The sequence below is a fragment of the Pangasianodon hypophthalmus genome, chromosome 24 (genome assembly GCF_027358585.1).
Source record: "Pangasianodon hypophthalmus isolate fPanHyp1 chromosome 24, fPanHyp1.pri, whole genome shotgun sequence".
Classification (NCBI taxonomy): domain Eukaryota; kingdom Metazoa; phylum Chordata; class Actinopteri; order Siluriformes; family Pangasiidae; genus Pangasianodon; species Pangasianodon hypophthalmus.
This window is the reverse complement of record NC_069733.1, coordinates 8356187-8382307: the sequence shown is the minus strand read 5'-3', so window position 1 is coordinate 8382307 and position 26121 is coordinate 8356187. Positions and strand designations below refer to the sequence as shown.

Below are 26121 nucleotides of genomic sequence, written 5' to 3'. Positions count from 1 at the left end.
ATAAGACGATAAGGGGAGGAGGGGGGGGAGGTTATTTACAAATATAAACCAAATATGCGGAATATATTAGGGGACTGGTATGTATGTTAAAGTACAGATCCCAACTGTAGACACTGGAATATGTGCAGTCACAGTATGTGAACAAGAGTGCAAAAGGTAGTAAAATAAATAGTAGCTGTGTGCTATGTGTAGTGTCTGAGCAGTCATCTGTAGACATCTATAGAAATTTGATGGTAAGTGGAGAAAACAGAGGGGTCAAGATCCAGTTTCTTAACTTACATCCAGTCTCAGCTGTCAGCATGCAATGAGTAGCCTTACTGTATCACCTCCCTCACATGAAGGAGTTATAATATTTATCATTCTAAAGATATCATTGCCTAATTAGGCATATGTTATGTCTATTCCTCAGTTCCATAATAAAGGTACAAGTTTTGTAACCCAAGTAACCCAAGATATCTGAAGAATATGTGCAGGAGGATCTAACTGTGCTCTTATAAGTACTTCATACTGTATGAATGAACAAACAGAGAGAAATGAGCATATCTGGTGTAGACTATGTGACATGTTGAAACTATATGACATTTATTTCACTGTTCATCCAAAACAGAGACAAATATCTATAAAACATGACTAAAAGCTACAGAGCCCCTAATGGGACATGTTGATGGAAAAAATATGAAATGGGAGGATAAATTATATTTCATTGCTTTTGTGTTCGCTCATAAAAGTTTTGTGTTCCCCCTGAGAAACTTTTGTGAGAGGAAGCAAATATTTTTGTAAAAGAACGCAAACAATTGCGAAAGAACGCAAAGTTTCTCACAGGAACGCAAAAGATTTGCAAGTGAATGTAAAGTGCCTCAGGGGAATGCAAAAGTTTTGCAAGTGAATGCAAAAGCATTGAAATGTAAATTTTCCTCCCATCTTATATTTTTTCCATCACCATGTCCCCATAGGGGCTCGGTAAGAAGCTGAGGTAAAATCTGAGGTAAAAAGCTGAGGTAAAAAGCTGAGATAAAAAAGCTGAGATAAAAAGTTGAGGTAAAATCTGAGGTAAAAAAAGCTGAAGTAAAAAAAGTTGAGGTAAAATCTGAGGTAAAAAAAAAAGCTGAGGTAAAAACACTAAGTTAAAAAAATCTGAGGTAAAAGCTGTGTTAAAAAAACCTGAGGTAAAAGGCTGAGGTAAAATTTGAGGTAAAAAAGCTGAAGTAAAAAAAGTTGAGGTAAAATCTGAGGTAAAAAATGCTGAGGTAAAAACAATAAGTTAAAAAAAATCTGAGGTAAAAAGTTAAGGTAAAAAGCTGAGGTAAAAAAAAGCTGAGGTAAAAAAAAAGCTGAGGTAAAAAAAGCTGAGTAAAATTTAGTCGCGTGCAGGGGGCGTGGCAGGTTGATGGCGTCATCGCTGTCTGAGTGTAGCGTCTCAATAAGCTTTTCATTCCCTTAAAATGACTACCATTCCAGTCAAATGCCCACGTAGGCACAGCAGAATGAAATGCGGCTCTTTATGTTCTGAGATCCTTCATGTCCATCACTGTGCTGTGCGAATCACTGACAGATGGCCCTCCTCTTTCCAGCTGCAGACAGCATGCCCACGACGCGCACTCCTCCATCCAGACCATGCACACTGCAGCTGAAGCCGTCACTCTGCAGGACACAAGGAGGGCTCCAGTGAGCACTGAACATCCCAGCGCAGCTTTTCTTTCCCTGTCTGATCTCTCCGATCATATCTGATAGTCAGTCGGAATCAGTGGATGTATGCCATGCGCCTTCTTCATCTCTCAACTCTGCTGGGTAAGGCATTAAAAAGCACACATTCAGCAGTCACTACAATACTGTATATACAGATAATGGTAGGAAAAGTGAACTTTTTCTCTGTTAGAGATGTGAGCTGTTTCTGTCATTGTTCTTAATGCATCAGAGCAGCGTACTGCAAATGAACTGGAGATATATATCTATAGATATATATAATGCATGTACAATGTGGCGTGCGCCTTTGCCTTATAAGTTGTACAGTTCTCCGCCTTCCAAGATTAGCGAAACGTGTGCGCGCGCGCGTGCGTGCGTGCTTGCTTGTGTGTGTGCGTGTGCGTGCTGGTGCGTGTGTGTGTGTGTGTGAGCGTGTGGGCATGTCACCACAGGGCCAGGAATATCTGACAGTTTTGACCTTGTGTGGGGACATTCAGCTGGTCCTCACTAGGAAAACTGCTTTTGTTTTGTTTTATGTTTTTTTTTGTTTGTTTTATTTATACACTGAAAAACCCCAAAACTTTCCTTTTTAGTGGTAGGTGTAGGCATAGCATTAATAAATTAATAATTAGCTGCATTAATAATTGATAAATATTCTATAATATATTATAGAATTATAGAAAATTATATAATAATTGTGTGTGTGTGTGTGTGTGTGTGTGTGTGTACAGTGGTGGTGCTGGTTGCCAGGGCGTACCAGCATTTGTTGCCTGGATCCTGCAGCTTCGAGAGTGGCACATGTGGGTACACTTCGGAACCGGGGCATGCTACCTGGACTTTGAACCATGAAGGTAATGACCAGAGAAATTCAGATTGTCTCATGCCAAATCAGCCAAAATTTTAACATAATAGTTAAATGACCCAGTTGATACTTTAATCAATAAAATATTTTTAAAACATTATGAAAGTTTATATGCATTTATTTATTTATTAATTCAGCAATTACTCATACTCATTGGATGAGTACTCATTGGATCACTCTTATCTGGGGGACACTGGGAAAGAGAAGGGTGAGCTTGAAAGGCCTGACTCATCTGTTTGTCAATGTTCCAACCATTAGTAGAGATAAAACTATTAGTAAAGATAAAAGCAGTATGCTGTCTATAGACATGGGTCTGAGACTTGATGGGTTAGTATGTGACAATGCAACTGCTTTATCATTTTTGGAACCTGGGTAATAAGAGATCAGGAAATTAAACCTAGAGAAGAATAAGGTCCATCTGACTTGTCTTGTTTTTTTTGTTGTCTTTAGGTACTCAAGGTTCTTGTGGTCTGTGTATACAATCAAGAGGTATTCTGCAAGTTCCAACCATTCGTTAAAGTGCCAGTTTAATAGTCTATTGCTGATGTCATAATTCCTTTCTCTCAGTGTGAGCTTCTGTAGGTGTGAGGCTTTGGAGTACGTGAGCAGAGAGAGAATGGCTCCCACCATTAACCTCAATTATAAAGGGCAGACTAGGGCCTGGATGTTTCAGGATGGGTGCTGTGGTAAAGGATTGCTTAAGGATGACTTGTTTGTGTGGTTATTCCACGCAAATTTCTTTGAGCTTCCTTTGAGAAGTGATGTAATTGGTGCAGCAATGGCAATAAAGTTTCTAATGAGGCATCTGCCTTTACATTAGAATCATCCATAATCACACTTTCTTTACTTACACTGTAATCCAGGAATGTGACTTGCGGCACATGGATTGCACACTTTTTAAATCAAGTCACCTTTATTTATATAGCACATTTAAAAGACAACAAGTGCCAGCCAAAGTGCTGTACATCATCAGTTTCAGCTTTATCAAAAAGACAGTTATTCATTAGCCTGTGAAGGACCCTTTTTTGACATGGTTAATATGCTGTTCCAAGAAATCGAAATATATTAATATGTCATCAATGTAGACGATTGTAAACTTGCCTAACATGCCCCCAAGGACATCATTAACAAAAGGCTTGAACACAGAAGGAGAATTGACCAAGCCATTTGGCATTACGAGAAATTCATTGTGGCTTGAGGTGGTGCTAAATGCTGTTTTCCATTCCTCCTCTTCACAGATTTTGTTCAAGGTTACTAAAATGGTGGCTGCTTTATGGCAGTAGGCACTAGGGGTAATGAGTATGTAACTGTGGTTCAGGCCACAGTAGTGAATGGAGGAACTCCATTCTTCTGTATGAAGAAAAACCCAGTGGATGCTGGTGACATGGAAAGGATGATGTAACCCTGCTGTAGGGCCTCAGAGATGTACTCTTCCATGGCTTTATTTTCAGTGGGGGATTACTGAATATACCTAGGCAGTACCTAGGCCAACCAATCATAAGGATAATGTGGAGGCATGGTGCATGCTTTAGATTTACGAAAGTCTTCCTTATACTCACAGTAGTACTCAGGACTGGAGACTGACTGACTTTGGGACTAGTGTTAATGAGTGCTATAACAGAGAACATGCTGCCTGAATGATGGACTACAACTGTTATGCAAAATGGTTTGCGCAAAATAGCGCAGGGCATACTCACCACGTTCCTTGTCCAGACACTGTCCATGTTGTTGAGTCTCTCCGGATGTGGGTCACGTCAAACATTGATCACTGTGGTAGGAAGGCTCTCCACAGTAGAAACAAAGACCTCCTTCTAAACTGTTCTGACCCTCTTCGGAGGTTAGTCTGGTGTGGGAAGTGTGCACGGGCTCTGTGGTCTGAAAATGTCTTTTTCTGCAATGACTGAATCAGGGCTTAATTCCTGTCTCAATGAGCAGCATCTCTTAATGGAAGGCCAGGCCAATGAAAGCATCCAAATACACATGGCTGTCCCTGCAAGCCAGTTCTGTGACTACACCTCTTCTTAAATCTTGGTAGAAAGCAGCAACTGGAGCAGGTTCATTCTGCTTGTTTCCCAGAGCCAGCATGTGGAACTCCACTGAATATTCTCCTGTAGTTCACTCCCCATTTTTGAGGTTCAGGAGATGTTCCCATGTTTCCTTGCTTCCTTGGCTCTGAAATATTTTGTTGAATCGATCATAAGACTGCAGACAAACACGACTGGTCTGCTCTACTTTTCCCATGAGCAGTACCACCTTTGACTTGATCTCGTGACAAGAAGTACCACAAACACTGTAATAAAAAGTCTTGAAATTTGGATGGATCTCCATCATACTTATTGGTCTGGACATGGAAACATGAAGTGGGAATCGTTGCTCATTCGGAACTGCCAACTGTAGTAACTGATTAGTGAGATTCCCTAATGTAGCGTAGATGGCAGGGATCTGCTGCTGTTGTTCATGGCCTACAAGGCCTTGAGCTGTGAGAGCCTGATGGAGTTTGTTGAAACCTGCTAGGTCCATTTTATCAGTGAAGCCTTCTGTCATGAAGACAGATGGACATATTCAGGAGCAGGTTTTGGCTTGTATTAAAAAGACAACAAGGGTAAATGAACTAAAAGGGCTAGGGAATACTTAAAATCTTGGGGAGTAGGTCAGGTGATCAGCAAACTGGAATGAAGTAGACTTGGACAACACACAGGACAATGCACTGTGACCTGTTTGCTGAATGGGAACATGTAAATTGGAGTTTGCTTGACAGGGCATTGCAGAAATGGAATTGACACTTGGACCACGTTGGGTTGTGTAGGTTTGTGCAGCAGGCTTTTGTGGTCAGTTGTGTGGGTCGTGTGTTGTAAAGTGTTAGGAACATCTGATCTAAATGTGTCTGAAAATCATAAGTTCGTACCAACACTCTAAGAAAAGAAGGTACCATATAGCTTCTTAAATAGCTTTTATTCCTCTGAGAGAAGGCTTAAGGGTTCTATCAGAAAAGAAGGTACCGAGTGGAATCTCTTTGGAAAGCTAAAACCATTAAGCATCCAAAGAATGAGGAAACTTTTTTTTTTAAGAGTTGTAGTTCAAAATGTGAAGTATTGGCCAAAAGAACATGTAAATAAAGATAGTGCTAATCTGTCAGCGGCTTTTATTTCCAAAAAAGTTTTAGCAAAATCTTTGCTGGATATAGAACACGTAAATAAAGATAGTTCTAGTCTGTAGGTGGCTTTTATTTCCAGTGAAGTCTTGGAAAAGACTTTGTTTTCAACTTGAAATTAATCATTTATTATTTTAACAAAACATAGCTAGTCAAGTTTGTAGCAAACTGGCTACAACTCCAGCCAGAGTACCCAAACCCAGTCAACAGTATAAAAAATGTGTCTCTTTGTCGCCTGTATGGTATCATTTAACCACTGGAACATTTGGAGGCCTTCTACTTTTGACTAACAGCCCATCATTATGATAAGGACAAGAATACAGACAAAAATAATATAGTCCAATAGATCACAGTGTACCCATCATATGTTACAAAATCTTAACATGCATAAAAATGTGCATTAAAATAAAACAAGAACATGGGCTTTCAATAGCCATGACTGAACAGCCACTAATGAAAACAACTCAGCGTTTAGCTGGCGGACAAAACCGTCACACAACCATCCAGAAGGCTGATAAACGATCAACCACTAGAAAAACTGTTTAGGCTTCTCCTTGCACTCTGCTCATGATGTATCTCAGTCTTTCAGAAGGTCTGAAGTGACATTTTTCCCCTTGAATTAGTCCTTCCTAATGCAACTCAAAATGTGATTGTTTGAGCCCGCTGGTGTTTCTAATTACTGTATGTTGGCACTTTATCAGATTCCATGAGACCTTCTGTCTAGCACCTGAAGTTCTGTGGTCCCAGTTAAGGGATAAACAAACTATGATGCTGTGATGAGCTTGTGTCTCCAGTACCTTTTGAATATTCAGCATCTTCCCCTGGTTCCAACAAACTACGCTATCTGACATCTTGATCGAGTGATAGATAACTTCCAAGAAATTCTCCATTTTAAATTCAAATTGAGCTATTTGGAACTGGGCCTGTATGTAAGCTGGGTGTCCTGACATCTTGTTTATAACCTGTTTTTGTAATTGAATCCCATCTGTGTTTTGTCATGTAGTGTGTCCAAAAACAGCAGCTTGTTCTTTAATTTGTTAGGCAAGACTGTATTCAAAACATAGATTTTCCTCTTTATTGCTCTTGTGCCAAAAGATCGTGCTATTGTAAAAAGCAGCTGGTATTAAGATGTGTAGCCTGGACCGTTGTGTAATGGAGACAGAGACTTTACAAGTGGAGAAGTGATGCAAGGACATGAGCACATCAGAATCACCTCATAACAGGCCTTTTTGGCCTACGCCAGGCGGTCATAACCACCCCAAATGCCAAAAAATGTCACTCCCTCTAGTTTTGGATATGGTGCGGATGTGCCACATTTCCCTCAATGTGTAGCTAAATATTAGCATAAACCCAGACTGGATTGTGACTGTTTAGTTTCCTGGGCAACTCCAGCACCAACCATGTGATGGAAATACCCACCATTTATTTTGAGTGCAGTTAAAAGCACACGCCTACAGCGTGAAGCAGTTTTTTTCCCCCTATAAATACAGTTTACAAATCCAGGGTGCTTTTCCCAGTGGAGGAATGAGACTTTCACCATCAACAAGGACTTGAGTACCATCACTGAAGATACATATGGTGGACTGGAGGTCCTTGAAGCTGTTGGTCTGGGAAAAATGATACATTTGAAAAAAAGCTTGAAAGTGGCCATACTAACCTGCCCTGATTTCTTGAGACACTTTCAAACAGCTGCAGAAATCATTTGTAAGCATGTTAAGATGTCCTATGATTTTCATTAACCTCTTTTCAACATTTTTTTTTTTTTTTTTCCCAAAAGAGCGATTGGGGCAGAAAGGGTACTTTGGTCTTAATCTCCTGCTTTACTATGACATTGAGCTACAACAGTTAGAGTGAGTGTGTGATTGTTGTGGGGAATCTGAATGAATAATTGCTTTTAGTTATTGTGATGGGACAGGAGTGTTAGGAGTGTTAGGAGTGTGCACAACGATCCCCAGTCACTCTAGATCAGGAAAGCACTGAACCAGATTATCCCATTATCCCTGGGATACTCCTTACCACTACTCCATGTGCATTTCATTGAACTCTGTCTACAAATGACATCACCTCCTACTTGGCGTCTAGACTGGGTGTCTGGTGGTCAGGAGTTCCTTATTTGATGACTTGGGAACTTTTGGACCATGAAATTGCTTACACTCAGTGAAACTGCTGCATAATAACTGCTAGTTTTTTGTTTTTTTTGTCCCGCTGAATCTCACCATGTGTATTTTTACTAGGCACTGAAATGCTGCTCAGGGCACAGACAGATGCTAACTAAGTACCTCTTTTTCCACAATTAAAGTGGTGCCTAAAACACAATACACTGAGAAAAAAGTACTGTGCAGGAACATTTTGTGTTTGAGGTACAAACACCTGGTCAAACGTGCAGCAATGTACCTCAGGGTTCATTGGTGTACAGGTATGATTTAATTGATCAAACAGTCAGTTCAGGAGAAGGTTTAAAACTTAAAAATGTCCTGTCTGAAGGTCTGGTATTTGCTCATGAGCTAAATAAGAAAAATCCTAAGAGTCAAGCTGAGGTGAAGGAGAAGCACCTAGTTTTACAACAGTACATGCGAAGAAGAAGAAGAAGAAAAAGAAATAGGTTTTGATGGCATCTGGAATGAATAACTTTCACCAGACATCTAGAGGTAACAGTCATGATTACAATTGTTATTGGTAGCAAAATGCATGACCACAACCCATCTATGCTTACTTCATTTTTTACAAGCTTTATTTTTAAATCAAACCATTTAATTTCAAGTGATGCCAGTTATGTGTGCTGTAAACATCATTCTGGTCTGCGGTGCTTAGATGAACAGCTCTATTAATCATCCTTTGTTTTGAATTACTACAATCCAAAGTGTGAGAAAAGAGCTTGTATAGCTCACACCTGGTTCCTGATATGCAGACTGGATATTCATATGGTGCAGTCTGGACCACATGTTTATTATCCACATCACCTCGTCCCCAGCAGTAATAACTTTAAATGCAGTTGTTATGTGATGTCAATTTCGTAAAAAAAAAAAAAAAAAAAAAAAAGAGGGGGAACATCCCAAATATCATGAAATAAGTGGACCCCTGTTTAACCCCTCATACTCCTAGGAGACTTAAATTCCTAACTCTCATACAATATATGGCCAAAAGTATGTAGACACCTAAACATCACACCCATATGTGGTTCTTCCCCAAACTGTTGCCACAAAATTGGAAGCAAACAATTGTCTAGAATGTCTTTGTATGCTGTAGCATTAACAATTTCCCTTGACTGGAACTAAAAGGCTTAGCCACAAAGTGAAGTCCATGAAGACATGGCTTGCTAAGATTGATGTTGAAGAACTGGAGTGACCGGCCCAGAGCACTGACCTCCACCCCACTGAACACCTTTGGGATGAACTGGAATGCCGACTACATGCCAGGCCTTTTCACCCAACATCAGTGCCTGACCTCACTAATGCTCGGTGCTGAATGGCCAAACACATATGAGTGTGATGGTCAGCTGTCCACATACTTTCGGCAATATAGTGTAACTACATTCATTTCCAATAATGAGTAACATGCTTTAACAAAATAAAACACCAAGGGAGTATTAAAAAGACATGTATATACTGTATAGTCATACACATGACTACATTTGATAACGTGCCTATGATCTTCTCACAGGTCGCTTCATAACTGCAGACTCCACACTTATGGATGAGGCCGACAAGGCCATTTTGGTGAGCCCTGAACTTGAAATATTTGACTGGAGCTGCTTACGTCTGGTGTACCAAATTGCCGGGGCAGGCTCACTTCATGTTCACTTGCGTCTTGATGGAGAGAACTTCGACCACCTGCTATGGACGATGGACAAACCCTCGGACAGCTGGTTAATAGCCAGTGTAGACCTCCGCAACTTTTCCAAAGCCTACCAGGTACCAGCCAACATGGACCAGTCACTATTATGTATACAATATTCTCACAGTGAAAATGTTTGGTAATGTGATGTTACTGGATTAGTCCTAGTCAAGTGTTAGCATTTGCACTACATTTGAAAAGGAGGCAAAGGACCTTTTAAACAAGCTATTTTAATCCATCACTGTTTATTTGGGCTAAGTAAGTATTTCTGGGAGCTTATCCATTATTGTGATTTTATTTAATGACTGTACTTAATTATGACTACAAAATTAATTATTTTATTGCATTTCTAGACCCTGTGCAGATACATCACCTTAATCATTTAATCCCATGTAATATTTTCACAGCTATAAACATACATATAAAGACTATGATTTATAAATTTAGATGCACAGTATTTATTGTCAAAGAACTTTTGTTGTTATCTTTTCCTACATTCAAAAAGATGGTTTTATTGAGGATAATTATGTGTTCGATTCTTAGTCTGCATTATAGATTTTGCAGCATTATCTCACATCTCCTATCTTTATACTTTTATGCAGCTTTTAATGGATGCCAGGCCCAACAAAGGGACAGGAAACAGCATTGCTATCTTTGAAATTCATATCATACCTGGTTACTGTATAGGTAAATCTTTTCAGTACATTTTTTTTTTGTATAGAATCTCCATGTCTTCAAAGTGCAACATGTCTTTAAATAATGATAAATATGTTCATGTTAAATGCATGGATTGGTATGCAGAACTTGAAAAAAGTACTTGTACCCTTAACAAGCTACGTTTCACAGTATTACCAATGAATGTGTATTGTTCTGTTTTAGACTGTAACTTTGAGGAAGATCATTTGTGTGGTTACCGAAACCAGTGGAACCCTAATGTGAACTGGTTAATGGGAGGAAGCCTCACTCGAGACCCTCAGTCCAACCTTCCATATGAAAACACCATGCACAGTGACAGAGGTATGGATACAAAAAGCATGCTGGAAATCATAATTGCTCAAATGCTGGGAAATAGACGTCTGACTCAGGATTTCCGGAAGTAGTGCAGTTTCTTCACCATCATCCCCTTTGACGAGTCCTGGGTTCTGTTATAAATCAGTTTGCCAAGTCACTCCATTCTTTACTCATTCATTCATCTTCAGTAACTGCTTTATCCTGATCAGGGTCATGGCGGATCTGGAACCTATCCCTGGCACACTCAGCATGAGGTAGGAATACATCCTGGACAGGATGCCAGGGCACCATGTACACACATTCGCATACTCATTCCCACTTAAAGGCAATTTAGCACAGCCCATACACTTACCAGTATGTCTTTGGGAGGTGGGAGGAAACTGGAGAACCTGAAGGAGACCTTTAAGGCATATATACATTTAGGTACGTTTATGTATCTTTATGTTTTGAATGATAAATGATAATGATAAGTAATATCAAGTGTTACATATCCCCAGATTCAGCCCAATCTCTGGTTATGAGATTACAAACACTCCTAATAGTCATGTGTCATTCACAAATGAATCAACTCTTTGAGCTGTCTCTTTTAGGTAAACATTTCTAAATAATACCTTTTGATGAAAATTCCTCACTATTTTAAAGAAAGTACTTTAAAGAAAGTTAAGTCAACAGTCACAATAATATTATTCGTCAGAATAATAACTCGGAATGCTTACTGTATTTGAAAGCAACTTATCATTGCCTTACTGATTTTAGGTTTATTTTAAAAAAAAGAAAAAAAGAAAAAACTGGCAACAAGCAATTTGAGAACCAAAAGGTTGTGCTCTTACTGGTGAGCTAAGCCAAGTACTCTGACTTAGCAAAAAGAGCTAAAATTCCCAGTAACTCCTTAAACTGCAGTATGGCTTAATAATAAAGCAGTCTAGTTGGCTGTGGTTTAACCAGCCAGAGGCAAAAGATTCAAACCAAATTCCAAATCATCACCTTATATGTCACCAGTGAAGATGTAGATTTAGAAAACAAAAAAAAACCCGAACAATCTACACCATATTGCCAAAAGTTTGTGGACAACATCTCATTCCAAAGTTGGTTCCCCCCTTTGCTGCTGTGACAGACTCCACTCTTTTGGGAAGGCTTTCTGCTAGATTTTGGAACATGGCTGTGGAAATTCAGCCACAGGGCATTAGTGAGGTCAGGGGGGAAGAGGTCTGGCGCACAGTCAACATTCCAGTTGATCCCAAAGATGTTTGGTTGGGTGGAGGTCAGGGATCTGTGCAAGACGCTCGAGTTCTTCCACTCCAACATCATTAAACCATTAATCTAGTTCCAGTCACGGGAAATTGTTAATACTATAACATTCAAAGACATTCTAGACAATTATGTGTTTGCAACTTTGTGGCAACAGATTGGGGAAGACCTACATATGGGTGTGATGGTCAGGTGCCCACATACTTTCAGCCATAGAGTGTATGTTCAGAATAACAGCAATCCATGTTTTCTACAAATTTATAGTAGTGTAGCAGTTCACAATGATATACCAGGGCTTGCTAGTTAGCCCCATTATCTGTAGCTTCACAGAACAACGATCTGTCTCACACAAAGAATTGAGAAGCACTGGTGCTCTAAATATAACGTGGAATTTCATGGGATAATTTTTTTTATATTCTGGACCAGGTCGCTACCTGTATGTCAGCTCACTTTACACCAAGGAGTTCCAAGAGGTGGCGAAACTCGTGTCTCCAATGATCACTGTTCCCATGTCTGGCTGCTTGTCCTTCTACTACCAGAGGAACCAATCCAGGGGCAACTTCTTCTCTGTGTTCACCAGAGACCAGCTGGGCCACTACGAAGAGATTTGGAGGCCGGATGTGTATGCAACGTCCACCTGGAAACTAGTGCAGGTGGACATTAAGGTGCACCATCCTTCAGAGGTCAGTGCAAGAAATGTCAGGTCTTCAAGTTGCATGATACTGTTGATGCAGATGTACTGTACTTGCTACTGTACATGATCTCACTAGTTTCTTCATTGACCATGTTTCATAATTGCTCAGCTCTGACACTTTTTGCTGAAATGCAACTTTTAGAATTTCAGCAGAACGTATGGGGTCAGTTAGTTGGGTCAGCTTCAGTGTTTTCACTGCAATTGAAAATGCTATGCAGGCAGCAAAACGCTCCAAAAATGACAAACTGCACCTTTAAAAAGACTTAGCCTCACACAAATTTAAATTGGTTTCTCTACAATAATTAATCAGAACATAGATTTGTGCTCCATTAGGCTGTGTTGCATAACTACCTGTCTTAATCAATTACAGAAGTCCAGACATGGTACAGTGAAACCTTTATACTGCTGAAATAATTAGCTTAAGGAGATCAGCTCAATGTCTGCACTTCAGCTTTGTCAGCCAACTGAGGGTTTTTCTAGTCTTCTTCCTTTGCTTCTTTTACCTTAGTTTTCATAATGAAATCCGGCCACAGCAGGCACTGGAATGTAGGACAGCGGCGGAGCCTACCCATCAATCAGCCTGTGAGCCTGTGAGCCTGAAGCACATGGAAACACAGTGTCAGGGAAAATAAGCAGCTTCCAATGGCTCACACTTACAGCGGGTCAGCATTCTTTCTGGCTGTTGTGTAGCAGATTCAGAAACAGCTGTTACGTTCAGTTTTGGTGTAAATTTCATTGCTTTGGGATGGCTGGTTCTGTTAAATTGTAGGAATTAGTGATTGTGTTTAAGGAAAAGTCCTGTTATGTCAGGGCCCACTTCTGTTGATTTTCAAACAGGCAGGCAGCCAAGAGGGTAGCTGTGAGACTCACTTATCTGCAGAACAGACTTATTTAAAAAAAAATGAAAAAGACAGATGCTTGTAAGGCCAGATTTTTTTTTTACACATGTAACCTAAAATAGTTTTGCATCCAACCCCATGTTACAATATTAGTGTACACAGTATTTTCTTTCACTCCTTTCATCAGTATGGTTTATCTTATGACAAACATCCCCCCTTATTATTTTTCTCTTTCCTTTTTTCCTCCTATTAAAGACACACATAACTGCTCATTCACAGAGAGGAAAAAAACAGGCTACATGTATCATATATAGCAGTCAGACTAATATCAGTATCAACGCAATGAATTAGACTTTGCTATAGGACTTTTGAACAGGACTAAATAGACTTCTATATTCTAATAGAGTTTGCTATACAGGTGCAATGACTAGTCAAAAGACTAGCAGTATAATGCGATATCACTATCTTCATCTGTTTAGTGTTCCAAATATTTTTATCTGTATTCGGATTTAAACTTGAAGTGGGCGTGGCTTAACCTGGATGACTGTTTTTTTTTTTTTTTTTTAAATAAAGACGTGCATGGGACTGTTTGTTGATCCCACTCGCACAGTTATTTTTGTTTGTACCTGCCTGCAACATTTTCCACTGAATTTAGTTGGTTCTCAAAATATCAACAAGCATTAGCCCAATTTAAACCACCATGACCCAGAAGTATGAACGAATGAATGTTGTAAATGCATCTAAATTTGACCGCTTACCTGCATTTAAGTAAAAAACTCCTTCTCGCATGACTTATTTTATATGGTCGCAACCGTGGTGATACATTTGTATATTTCATAGCACACACTACAGTGTAATGTAATTGTATTATAGTGCCAAATGTGGTGCATCTGGATTGCAAAGTCCATGAGTCAATGTCTTGGTTTGAAGGAGAAAGTAGTGATTGTTTTTTGTCATCTCCGCGCTCGTAAACAGCTTGCAGAAGTCTAGTTTGGACCACTGTGTTTGAGTTTGTGCAGCCAGCACTTCGGGTCTATGTAAATAAAGAGAGCCTGTTTGAGTGCGGTCCGGATATCATCTCAGGCAGATGGTGCTTGGTGTCTATAGCTCTCCACAGCTTATTATTTTTATACTGGAATCCTTCATTGCTGATAGGTTTAAGATGCTAGTGTTTTGGTTATTTATTTCAAAACTCTCTAGTCCAGTTGTGGGCTTGTGCTGGATTTTGTCATGTTTAAGCTTTGTAAATAGCATCTTGTTTTTTTTTTTTGTGAATCAAGGTGGTGTATGAGGTAGCGTTCAACAGTCCTAGGGGCGGCTATGTAGCTGTGGATGACATCGCCTTTTCTCCTGACTTCTGCCACAATGTAACACGTCAGTATAGGCATGTTTATTAATGATTAATATCCTGTTATTTAGCACTTCTTGAGTCAAAACCTCACACTGTTTTAGTCCGAATACTGCTTTCAATGTCATATTTATGGTAACTGGAGAAAACATCAAATATATTGACACTGCCAATATTAACAGAAATATAACCTATACAAAACATGAAAACATGGGGGACATATATTTACCTGAACATTCCCGTCTGTTACTTTTCCAGGTTTTGTGTTTCTTATATTATTATTATGTTATTATTTGGTTCCCAAAAAGGACCGAAATCCATAGTGATGTGTTTAAGAGAGTGTTTCCAGTGTGAAGTGAGTTAAAAAACTGTAATAATTACTGCTCTCAAGACAAATCTGCTCCTTGTGGACAGTGGAGACATGTTTGCTCTACTTGTACACGTGCCATGAGTTTTCTTCCTCCCACGAATGCAGGATATATGAAATATTTCCACACATTAAACAGCTAGGAAAGTACCCTACACTCAGCATTTCTGATGGATCTTAAACCCAAAACATGTTCTCCTTGTTTGATGACTAATGCGGTTTGTTTCTGCAACCTTCCCCCCCAGAGCCCACCTTTGACCCCTCTGTGGCTAACTGTGATTTTGAGGAGAATCTGTGTCGGTACTATCAGGAGCAATTCGGAGGCGCCGTGTGGAACAGAGTGTCTGTGAGACCAAACGTTTACAGGATCGGAGACCACACTAATGGCGAGGGTATGTGGTGAGATGTTCTTTAATACCACCACTAATCCAGCTTTCACCTTTTTTTCGCAGTGGAAATATAGTTCCCTACTTAATTGTAGCAGAAGATAAAGATGGTGAATCACAGTACTAGACATTTTCATAGAAGAAGATATCCTAAGATAGTCTAAGCTGACACAATGGGTGAGCAAAATTAGCGCCATATTTGGAACAAGGTCTGTGGAGCTCAAGTATTTATTCAACATTCATTAAAACTATGTATTTAAAAAGTGAGCTAACATACTTGTTACGCAGTAGTAATTTTACAATGTGACACCACTGGTTGGTTTTTTTAGTCCCTGAACACACACTGGCGTTGCTATTGGCAACTGACAAGTGCACTTTTCAGAAGTACTGAAAATGTTTACAATATCCTTAGAAGACATTGTAATCTGTTTTTCCACAATGACTAAATGTTTCCATATCACTGAACCTAGAAACTCTAGAAATTGATACCATATTTACTGTGGATGCCTTTTGCATTAAGGAAACACTTGAGTCAGCTATATAAAGCAGTTCTACTTGGAAACATTCCTGAAAGGAAACCCCTTTGTTCTTGGGTTCTTTGTTAAACTTTTAAAGTTTCCTCCAGAGGGAAAAACATATAATCCTGTGGAAGAAGTTACGGGTTCTCAAAGTTTTTGCAGGCAGGGACCCCTTTAAAAAAAACCTTCTATAGACAACTTCTGTACAAATTTATTTTATGAACCTAATCCAACTATTCAAATATTGATCTCATTATTTATTGAACTCATAGAGCGTTTGATTTCTGAACGTTCCACTTATAAGTTACTGAGGTTTGGATTAAACCCATTCAATTCAAGTGACCAATCAAATATAAGTTAACAGCAATAAGAACTCAATAATGAATATAATAACTTATATAATAATGATGATGGTGGTTTGTGATCTCATGATCTCCTGACTATGCTTCACAGACCCCACTTTGAGAACCATTGCCTTAGGGTGCTAGAACTTTTTGACTAAGAGTGCACATTACATACAGTACATTTCAGAAAAGTGATTTCTCAATACTGTAACTTTGTGCTCCAGGCTGGTTCCTCCTGGCCAACACTCGTTTCAAATCTCGCATGGGTTATGTGAGCCGCCTGCATGGGCCCTTTCTTCCAGGGAACCACAAATACTGTCTCAGGTTCTATTACGCCCTGCACGGCTTAAGGAAGATTGAAAACACCCTGGCCCTGTATGTCTATGATGAGCAGAATGTAGCTCAGGCTAAGATCTGGACAGTGTCTGAGAGCTCCAGAGATGTCTGGACGGAGGTGGACGTTACATATCAGAGGCCAATGCCAACTAAGGTAAAGAAAGATGAATACCGGTGTTATACAAAAATTACAAAAAAAACCAACTGAGAAGCTCAGCTTAACATTTGTGATTCCATTCAGGTTATACTATTGCTTTTAAATAACTGAAAATGTGTCAAAGCTAAATCCTCTCCTTAAGTTTACTGCATACAGTACTGGCTGTGAAATTAAAGGAAAGTTCACAATGATTGATGTAAGCTACATGTCTAACTGTTTGATGACAAATGAAGTCCTTAAAAGCTGTGAAAAGATAGTTTACAGAGTAAGTACTGAAAATTTGCTATTCAAGATTACGTCATACTGTAGATTCAACGTGAGATAAGAAATGATACACTTCAGGACTCCGGGCCAATTGTAATCAAGCCTTTTAAATGATTAATAAGGAATTCTTGTAATAAGCCTGGGGATTCATGGTGTTATTTGTGAATAATGTTAGAAGAAGATATCTGAACAGTTGAGCCGAAGTCTCCCAGTTTTGGATAAACCCAAGTATAAGCCTTGAAGGAAAAATCCACCCTGAATGTCTTGCTTGTTAATCTTTATAATCAATATGTGATTAGATCATCTAATCGCAAAAGAGTAGATGATTTCCAAAATTACCCACAATGATGTTTGACTACCTGCTGATAGTGATGCCTGTGAGAATTTATCTCTACCTAAAGCTAGTGATGCAGCAGAGCTTTAGTGCTTTAGTCTCTCCAGTTCTCTCACCTCCTCATCTGTACACTCTGCTCAAACAGATCAGCTTGCTAAGCCTCAACGTACTTTGTTAATATCAATATCAGTCGATATTGTCGATAGTCGAGCAGAGTGTCTCCTGTAATTTAGTGCAACTGCTTGCTGTAGCTGCATTGCATGCTGGAGCTTACAGTGGATTTCTCATTAATATGGCATTGAAAGTCACTGGAAAATGTGAGTGAGAAAATCTGTTTTGTGTTTAGGAGCTAACAGTAAAATGTGACCGTTATCACTTACGTTTGAAGTCGCTGAAATGTTTTTCCTGTTATTGAATACCATTGTAATTATGCTAGCAATGTCCCCATGTGACATCTGAGCAACAGACAACTGCTCACTTCTCACAGAACTAATGAAAATACCTCACCAAAATCGCAAATATCTCAGCACATTTAATGCGTTTCATAGTGGACTTTTCCTTATCTTTCCACACTACGTACTTTCTTTCAGAATTTATAGTATACATTCAAAGTTTGCCACGAAGTATATTTACTGGACATATCATAGTCTTCTTTAAATGCATATGCAAATGAAATATCCTTTATTGTTTTGGTTGTATTTCCATTTGGTAGAAAGCCAAGTCATTGCACTCTTGCATGATTCTTTATTTCAGATTGTGTTCGTCAGTATCTGCAGAAGCTTCTGGGACTGTGGGCTTGTAGCTCTGGATGACATCAAGGTCACTCTTGGGGACTGTAGCATCACGGCAGGTCAGACTCACACTCATAAACTGTATTTTTTTGAATTTGGTAAATGAATTTAGTAGAGTAGAATCTGCTGTTCGGTGAAGTTTGGTAGTCAAGTTTATTATAATAGAGTTTTTATAAAAATAAAACACAACAACAACAGCAAACAACTGAGGTGGAATTTGGAAGACATTTTGCTAAGTAAGTTAAAGGTGAGAACAAATGTACATATGTGTATACCCTCTCTAAAAAAGACAGGTGTCAATAAAGATAGTACTATTGTAGTTTGCGGAATTAAATTTACAGGTAAACCATTTATTAGTGAGAAATATATATACTGTATAAACATGTATATATACTTCCCTTCAAAATATATAAATGTAGCTCAGTGTTTTATGGCTATGCTGAACTGAATGTGGTTTGGAAACCATGCAACCAGCAACACAAGTGCTGTTTATCATCTCATACTCTCCATAGTTACAGAAAACATCTGCTTTTGTGAACATAGACATTAAATGGGCAGAGGCTGTTTGACTGGACAGAAATAGACAATTTATTTCTCTCCAGTAGCAAAAAAAAACAAGCCACTTTAACTGAAGTCACCAAAAAAGTAATTGTAGCTGTAGCTCTAATTGTTATTGTGACAAACCCAGTTTTTTTTTTTTTGATAAGGAGTTTTGTTAGTTGGCACCAAAAAGAAACTGTGTAACTGTGTATATCATTTATTTGTGATGTTTTTGTGCTGATCTGTGCTGTACATCTGATAGTTGGGGTTGGCTTGTTTTTAAGATACTACAGTGATATACAGTATACTGTATACCCGTCAGCCATAACATTAAAACTACTGACAGGTGAAGTGAATAACATTGATTATCTCATAGCAATGACAAAGTGTTGAAAAAGTTCATGCTGGCTATGATAGAAAGGTGTCAGAACACACAGTGCATCGCAGCTTGCTGCATATGGGGCTGCGTAGCTGCAGACCGGTTAGAGTGCCCATGCTGACCCCTGTACACCACTGAAAGCACCTACAATGGGAATGCGAGCATCAGAACTGGACCATGGAGCAATGGAAGAAGGTGGCCTGGTCTGATGAATCACGTTTTCTTTTACATCACGTGGACAGCCGGGTGTGTGTGTCACTTACCGTTGGAAGAGATGGCACCAGGATGCACTGTGGGAAGAAGGCAAGCCGGCGGAGGCAGTGTGATGCTCTGGGTAATGTTCTGCTGGGAAACCTTGGGTTCTGGCATTCATGTGGATGTTACTTTGACATGTACCACCTACCTAAACATTGCTGCAGACTGAGTACACCCCTTCATGGCAGTGGTATTCCCTAATCCCAGTGGCCTCTTTCAGCATGAAACAGCGCAAACAGAGCATAAAGAAATGTTATTGATTAATTTAGTTGTGTGTGAAGGTACCAATGTCTTTCTTTAGTCATGTACTTCATGTGCTATGCTTTCAGGTCCTTTGCGACCACCACCAGGACACTGTTACTTTGAGACAGGAGACTGTGGATATACTCAGGAAAAAAAGAGTAAAAAAGCACACTGGTTACGGAACAGGGGACCGACACCCACATCCTACACAGGGCCCAGGGGGGACCATACCTTAGGGGTAGGTGAGTCAATATACCCGCCTTGTGCTTGTTAAAGTATATTAGACCTCTATGTTTACTTGTTTTAATCTCTCACAGACTGATTATGTGTATCAAGCCAAGACAAGTCTATTTATAAATTACATTTAAAGGCAACAACCTTTGTTGAAATCTGTGTCTATTTCACATTTGCACTGTTCACAGTTCCAGATAGTGCAATGGCAGCATTTATTTTGTCTTATCATGCCAGATAATGCAGTCTAACTGACATTACCTTGTTTCTAAGGGTACTACATGTATATTGAGGCATCCAACATGTTGCCAGGACACTCAGCACGGTTGGTGACCTCAGAGCTACGGGGTTCCTTCAGGACACAGTGCGTAACCTTCTACTACCACATGTATGGTACGGGAACAGGTGTCCTCAACGTCCTGCTGCGACAGAAGGGCAAAGTCAAAGAGACACTGCTGTGGAGCCGACAAGGAGAACAGAGTATCTCCTGGATGAAGGCTACTGTGGATTACGACTGCTTTACCAAGCACAATGTGAGCGAATGGAGGCACATTTACTCATACACACACCCACACACACATACACCCACATCCATGCACACACACACACAAATTTTGTCCACTGATCCAGAGGTTATTGGTCCAGTGGTCACATGAGACATCAAAGTGGTTAGGATAGTGGGAAGGATGAAATGTTTTGGTGAACATTGAGAATAAAACTTTCTGATGTTCCAGTGATCACATTAGACATCAGTGTGGTTAGGTTAGTGGAATGGAGCAAAATAATGACTTCTTGGACTCTTTCATGTTGTTTGAACATGAAATTATGTGGTCTGACTACGTTTTATCATAGTGTAGTTAGGAGTAAGTGTATTGCTGGCATTCTTCATTAAAAATGGATAGTAATGAATATATAAAATGCATAACTCTATGCATAACTCTATGCATAACATGGGTGATATTTTAAGCTTAAATATAAATGGATGCTGTACAATTTTATACTTTATTATTAATTTTTTTCCAAACATAAAAGGTTTTCTTAAATACAAGTTTTCTTAAATAGTTTATAATTATGGGTACACCCATAATTATTATTTAGCAAAGTCTCCTGTGGAGAGAACAGAACTGAGCTTCTTCTTGTAATGTATAATAAGGTTGGAGACAATTGTAGAGGGATCTCGGTCACACTCCTCCATGCAGAACATTTCAAATCCATTTAAATTCTTAGGTTTGTGCATATGGACTGCTCAGATCAGACCACACGTTTCTAATGTAGGTTAAACCTGGAGACTCAGATCGTCATTGCAAAACACTGATTTTGTGTTAAAATAGTTATGTTTCTGTGTTAACATAGTTATGTTTGAGGACATTTTCTTGCTAAAAGTGCCTTTATGGCCAAGTCTTAACCTCCTGGCAGATGCAACCAGTCTGTGAGATAACATTTCATGGTATTTGGCTGATTTCATGATGTCATCAATATTCACAAGAGCCCCTAGAGCACTAGCTACAAAACAGCCACAAATCATCAATGATCCACCACCGTGTTTTACAGTGGGTTCAGATGCATTTCCTCATATGCAGTCCCAATTTTCTTATCACACATTGCAATGACACTTGGTAAGTTCATGATCTTGTAGGTTTTGTGCATTTTGTGGGTTGCTCTTGTAGGAAAACTTCTTTCCTGCACTCTTCAGAGCAGATTGTTGCAATGGAGCTGATGTGTAATAGTTTTGAAAATTGACAAACTCATAAATGAAAGAATCACTTATGTACAAACCATAAAGAAGAAAATTGTAATGATAGATGCCTCACAATAAGGCTTGGTGGGCACGTGGAGCTGGAGACTGTATGTCGGCATATGAACTTCCTCGAATTGAAATGTGTGACTGCAACATTTTCAGTCGGTCACATATACTAGTGTGGACAAACTAAACTATTTTACATCAACCACCAAAATGGCACGCAATCTTGAGGTTGGTCAAGTAAGATCTGAAAGTGGACAGATGCATATTTTCTGTCTTAAGCCCTGCCTACATATTGGACCAGTGCGTGCTATTTCACAGCAGTTCTGTGCCGGGGGATTGGCAAATTTACAAGGAGGTAGATCAGCTAATGTGGAACAGCTACAAAAGAGCAGAAGTCGATCTGTTTTCAATTGATCCATGGACACGATCAAGACAGAAGCTTTGAGCCAGGATGCATTGGTGCATGATTGGCCAAAATCTACAGTTCTCAAAATCTACAGTGATTTTCTGCTGCTACCGTTGCTCTGGATGACACTGCAGTGATTGGACAGATTATGTAACCAGTGTGTTGGTAGCACCATTCTGACCAAACAGACCATAATTCCACCTGTTACTAAAGTTACCTTTGTGTGCAACACCCGTTAGACCAGACCTGCTATCCCAAATGAACTTACTGTGACACAGCAGCACACACACCATAAAACCTGCCTCCTGAAAGTGATCCCAACATACTGTCCTCTTTGCAAGTCGTCAACCATCCAAGTTAGGTCAAGTTAAGTGGGCTTTTATTGTCATTCCTCTATATAACTTGTATACACTTGAATGAAATGTCCTTTCTCCAGGACCAGGGTGCACCACATAAGAGTACACAAGACTACATAAAGTGCAAATAGACAAGAGTGTGAGACAAGTGCAGGACAATAAACACACAGGACAATAAATACACAGAACATGGAGTGTAAACTATTTAGAAGTGTAGCAGCAATATTGGAAGCAAAAAGACTCATATAAATAAAGTGTCTGTTGCAGCTTTGTAAAGTGCAGCTGTGCAGTGGTATTGAGTTATACTGGGTTAGGTGTTTGACTAGCCCAGGTGAACACTGGGATGCACCAGCAAGGCATGTTGAGAAATCTGACTGCCTCAGGGAACAAACTGTTACGGAGTCTTCTGGTGGTGGCCCAGATGCTCTGGTACCTTCTGCCAGATGGCAGGAGGGTGAGAAGTCCATGATTTGGGTGGGAGAGGTCGCCCGCAATGCTGGTGCCTTTGCACATGCAGCGGTTATTGTACGAGGCGACGAAGGTTGGTAGAGAAACCCAGGTGATCTTTTCAGGTGTTTTCACAATAAAATAATTAAATTAGCAAGAAACAGAGGATTAGAGTGCTATACTTAGCATTGTGAATCTAATTCCTCAACTCCTCAACAAGATAAGAATGGTCCGAGGATGAACGTGATGTAGCAGGGACATTTTATAGGCTGTGTTTTACAGTCACAGACACAACGCTCTTGACAAAGAAATAAGCAAATGGGAATATTATACTAATTCTAAAGTAAACCCCCTTGAGGTCCACCACTCAGATGTAGAACCATGGTTATATATGTAATCTTTCATTGGTAAACCAGGGCTGAAGCTAAAACTAGACAATACGGGAAGACCATTAAGACCATCTCTGACCATTATTTCAAACTGTATTGAGTTCTAATTTTTTTTTTTTTTGGCAGATTATATTTGAAGCCATCAGAGGCCCTTCACTAAGAAGCGACATTGCTATTGATGACATTGTTTTCCAAAAGGGACCATGCGAAGGTGCGTATGACTGTTACAGTCTAGTCTAGTCTGAGCCGAGTTATGTCTAGACTACAAAGAGATTGAGTGAATTCCAAACTAGTTTCATACACAGACCACAGAGATGACTCTAGGCATCTCATTTATCAAAGCTTGCATAGAAGAACTTCTAAGTTTGTGTCTAAGAACCACCAGTAAGCGCAAGGAAATTGGCATTTATCACACATGCGTACATACAGGTGTACACAGTGGATAGTGATAAATCCCATATGTTCTAAATTGCTCTGTTCAAGCACAGCCACACTCGTTCACATAATAAAATACCCCCAAATCACCATATATGGTAGTCAACTTCTCTTTAAAAGGCCCAGTAGCCTGCGTATGGCACTGCTTGTTACAGAACAAGCATTTCAAAAGGTCTAAGAAGATGAACTTCACCAACAGTGGAGTAGAGTAACATAAAAAAAAGGTTTTTTTGGCACTTCTATGACTGGTTTGTATAAGAAATTAATTAGTATTTTTTAAATTTTAGGTGTAAATGTATGCAATGCAATGCCCCAATTACATTTAGAAAACTTGTGATGGTGTGAAGATCCCTCATTATTGTTGTCTTGTCCGCTCCCGTATTTGGAAATGTAATGTATTGCAGTGTGAGAGATAAGAATGCATGTAAGATGTGTCATTATTTGGCTCAGACTTGGTAGGGAAATGCCAGACCTGTCTCCAATTTCTCACTGAAATGTGCTCTGTGGCTAAAACCCTAGAATAGAAATATACGAAAACTGCACTGGGCAAATGAAATCATCTCAATCCATCATTTGTATGATTTTACTTCACATTTCATCTGTGTCACCTGTCTGCACTGAAATCAGTAATTACTTTGTCAGTTATGCTGATAGGATTGACAATAAGTGTGATTAGAGCTCTTCACAATCAGTTTACCGACATTTTACACTTTTCTACCACTAGGGGTTCCTGCATACATACGGTCAGGAGTGTGCGTAAATATCCACATATCCTAACGCACAAGAAGAACTTGATAAATCACATTCCCTCCATATAAACTTGCATATGCACAGTTTCTGCACAAAACTATGTGGATACACGATTGAAACAAGGCCTTAATATTCATAATCTTAAATGGGAAAGACTTTATTTATACCTTGTACTGGTGTCAAGGGCATTGCCAGCTCCAGTTAACTGGGGCATGGAGGGCACATAATGATGATATAATCACTCTTTAAGACTATATTTATTATGACAGATATTAGATCAGAAATATTAATAGCACACACTGCCAACACATCTCTCAGAACTTTATATTGCATTACAAAAATATAAACTGAATATTAGCCTGTGATAGTTCTCCAAAATAGTCCCAGGCTCCACTAGCTGTTAATAGCACCAGGGGATGTTTGATATGGGCCTGGATAACATCCAGAAGTAGTCCATTAGGTATAATGGACATGTCTGAAGGCCAGAATGAGTGTTTGAGATGGGCCCGTGTCCACATTTAGTGTAGAAACAGTCCGGGTTGTTGTTTGCCTTATTTTGTTTCCCAAGCTTTTCAGTGGGGGACATGCTGCAGCATCCTATGCATGGAGAACTGATGTAGTAACAGACTTGCTAGGTTTTAACAGCCATGGTTTCAGAGGAGCAGGAAGTCTCCTTATTTATTATAAGCTTTAACTTATTAAACCTTGACTTAGGCGCCATTAAAAGATTCATGAAACTCATTGTCTTCATCATGTATTACTTTCAGCACTGTTTCTTACTCTCTTTCTCTCTTCCTTCCCCTGTAGATCTTGGAGACAGCTTTTCTTACTCAGGCTTCTCTGAGGACTTCAATGAAATTGAGTACTGAGCAAGGCACTGGAATATTCTGTGTTTGCATCTGTTTGTTGCTATGCATGACCAAACTGAGAGCCACATTTCATTGGTTTTCTTAGTGGAATGCATTCATGGACATAATATTGCCAGTATTTTTAGATGTCACAAGGACAGTTATTTTATCTAGATTCTTAAGTTAGAAATGCTTTTTGTATTTTAAAGGAGCGGTTTGTAATTTTTCCAACCCTCTGCTTGCCTGCAAGACAAAATTGCAACTGAAATGCAAACATTGACAAGCCCTTATCCTCGCTGTTGAAACTATATATGCCTTGTGAGCTGCATTTTAAGGCTGAACAGCTCCATAAGGGAAAAGTTATTTTCCAGGCCGGAAAAAAATTAAAACAGAAATCGGTGAGATCTGTTCCTTGGCACTGGTGTGGATCAGTTTTTCTAAGGTAACTTTGAAAGGAGGTGATTATTAGATCTAGAAGCACTTTCATATATCGCAAACTGCACCTTTAATAGATTTTCTTCATTGACATCACCCAGCATTTTGCCTTTAGTTTTTTTTTTTTATGCTGAAGTGAAAGGTTTGATTATGTTTGAATATCATAAACACTTAAAGAACAATAATACTAACTTTTTGTTGACACTGTATTTATGCCAAACAAAACTATATTGTGATGTATTGTATTGTTTGTATGGTCACTGATCATGTCAGGTCATTTTATTTTGATTAACAGCTTCAAACTTCAGAATCTGTACCTTTTGTATCATTTTACAGTTTGCTTTTGATAAGTTAATGAGTTGTATGTTTTTTACGGTATTATATCAAATGAATAAACACTGTTTGATACGGGAGCGCTCAAGAAACCTTTGAAATGTATTCAACATTTAGATATGCATTTCTTTTTTTTTTTTTTTTCATGTTTTCTTAGGACTTG

The 26121-nt window shown here is 39.2% G+C and overlaps 1 protein-coding gene across 4 annotated transcripts; it reads left to right on the top strand.

The window, feature by feature from the left end:
- Nucleotides 1-1449: 1449 nt before the first annotated feature.
- Nucleotides 1450-26038, top strand: mamdc2a (MAM domain containing 2a). 4 transcript variants are annotated; one of them, XM_053229011.1, is made up of 15 exons: nucleotides 1452-1788; nucleotides 2415-2534; nucleotides 2996-3034; nucleotides 9357-9607; nucleotides 10133-10217; nucleotides 10410-10547; nucleotides 12216-12472; nucleotides 14603-14696; nucleotides 15283-15429; nucleotides 16510-16775; nucleotides 18130-18226; nucleotides 19671-19826; nucleotides 20089-20348; nucleotides 23284-23368; nucleotides 25150-26038. In XM_053229011.1, exons 1-15 carry the CDS (start codon nucleotides 1749-1751, stop codon nucleotides 25209-25211), a joined length of 2097 nt encoding a protein of 698 aa, XP_053084986.1. In that variant the 5' UTR covers nucleotides 1452-1748; the 3' UTR covers nucleotides 25212-26038. The 4 variants fall into 4 exon arrangements, with proteins under 4 accessions (XP_053084988.1, XP_053084986.1, XP_053084987.1 ...); XM_053229012.1 differs by having other exon boundaries at nucleotides 2996-8344; XM_026931333.3 differs by lacking the exon at nucleotides 2996-3034 and having other exon boundaries at nucleotides 1453-1788.
- Nucleotides 26039-26121: the final 83 nt, after the last annotated feature.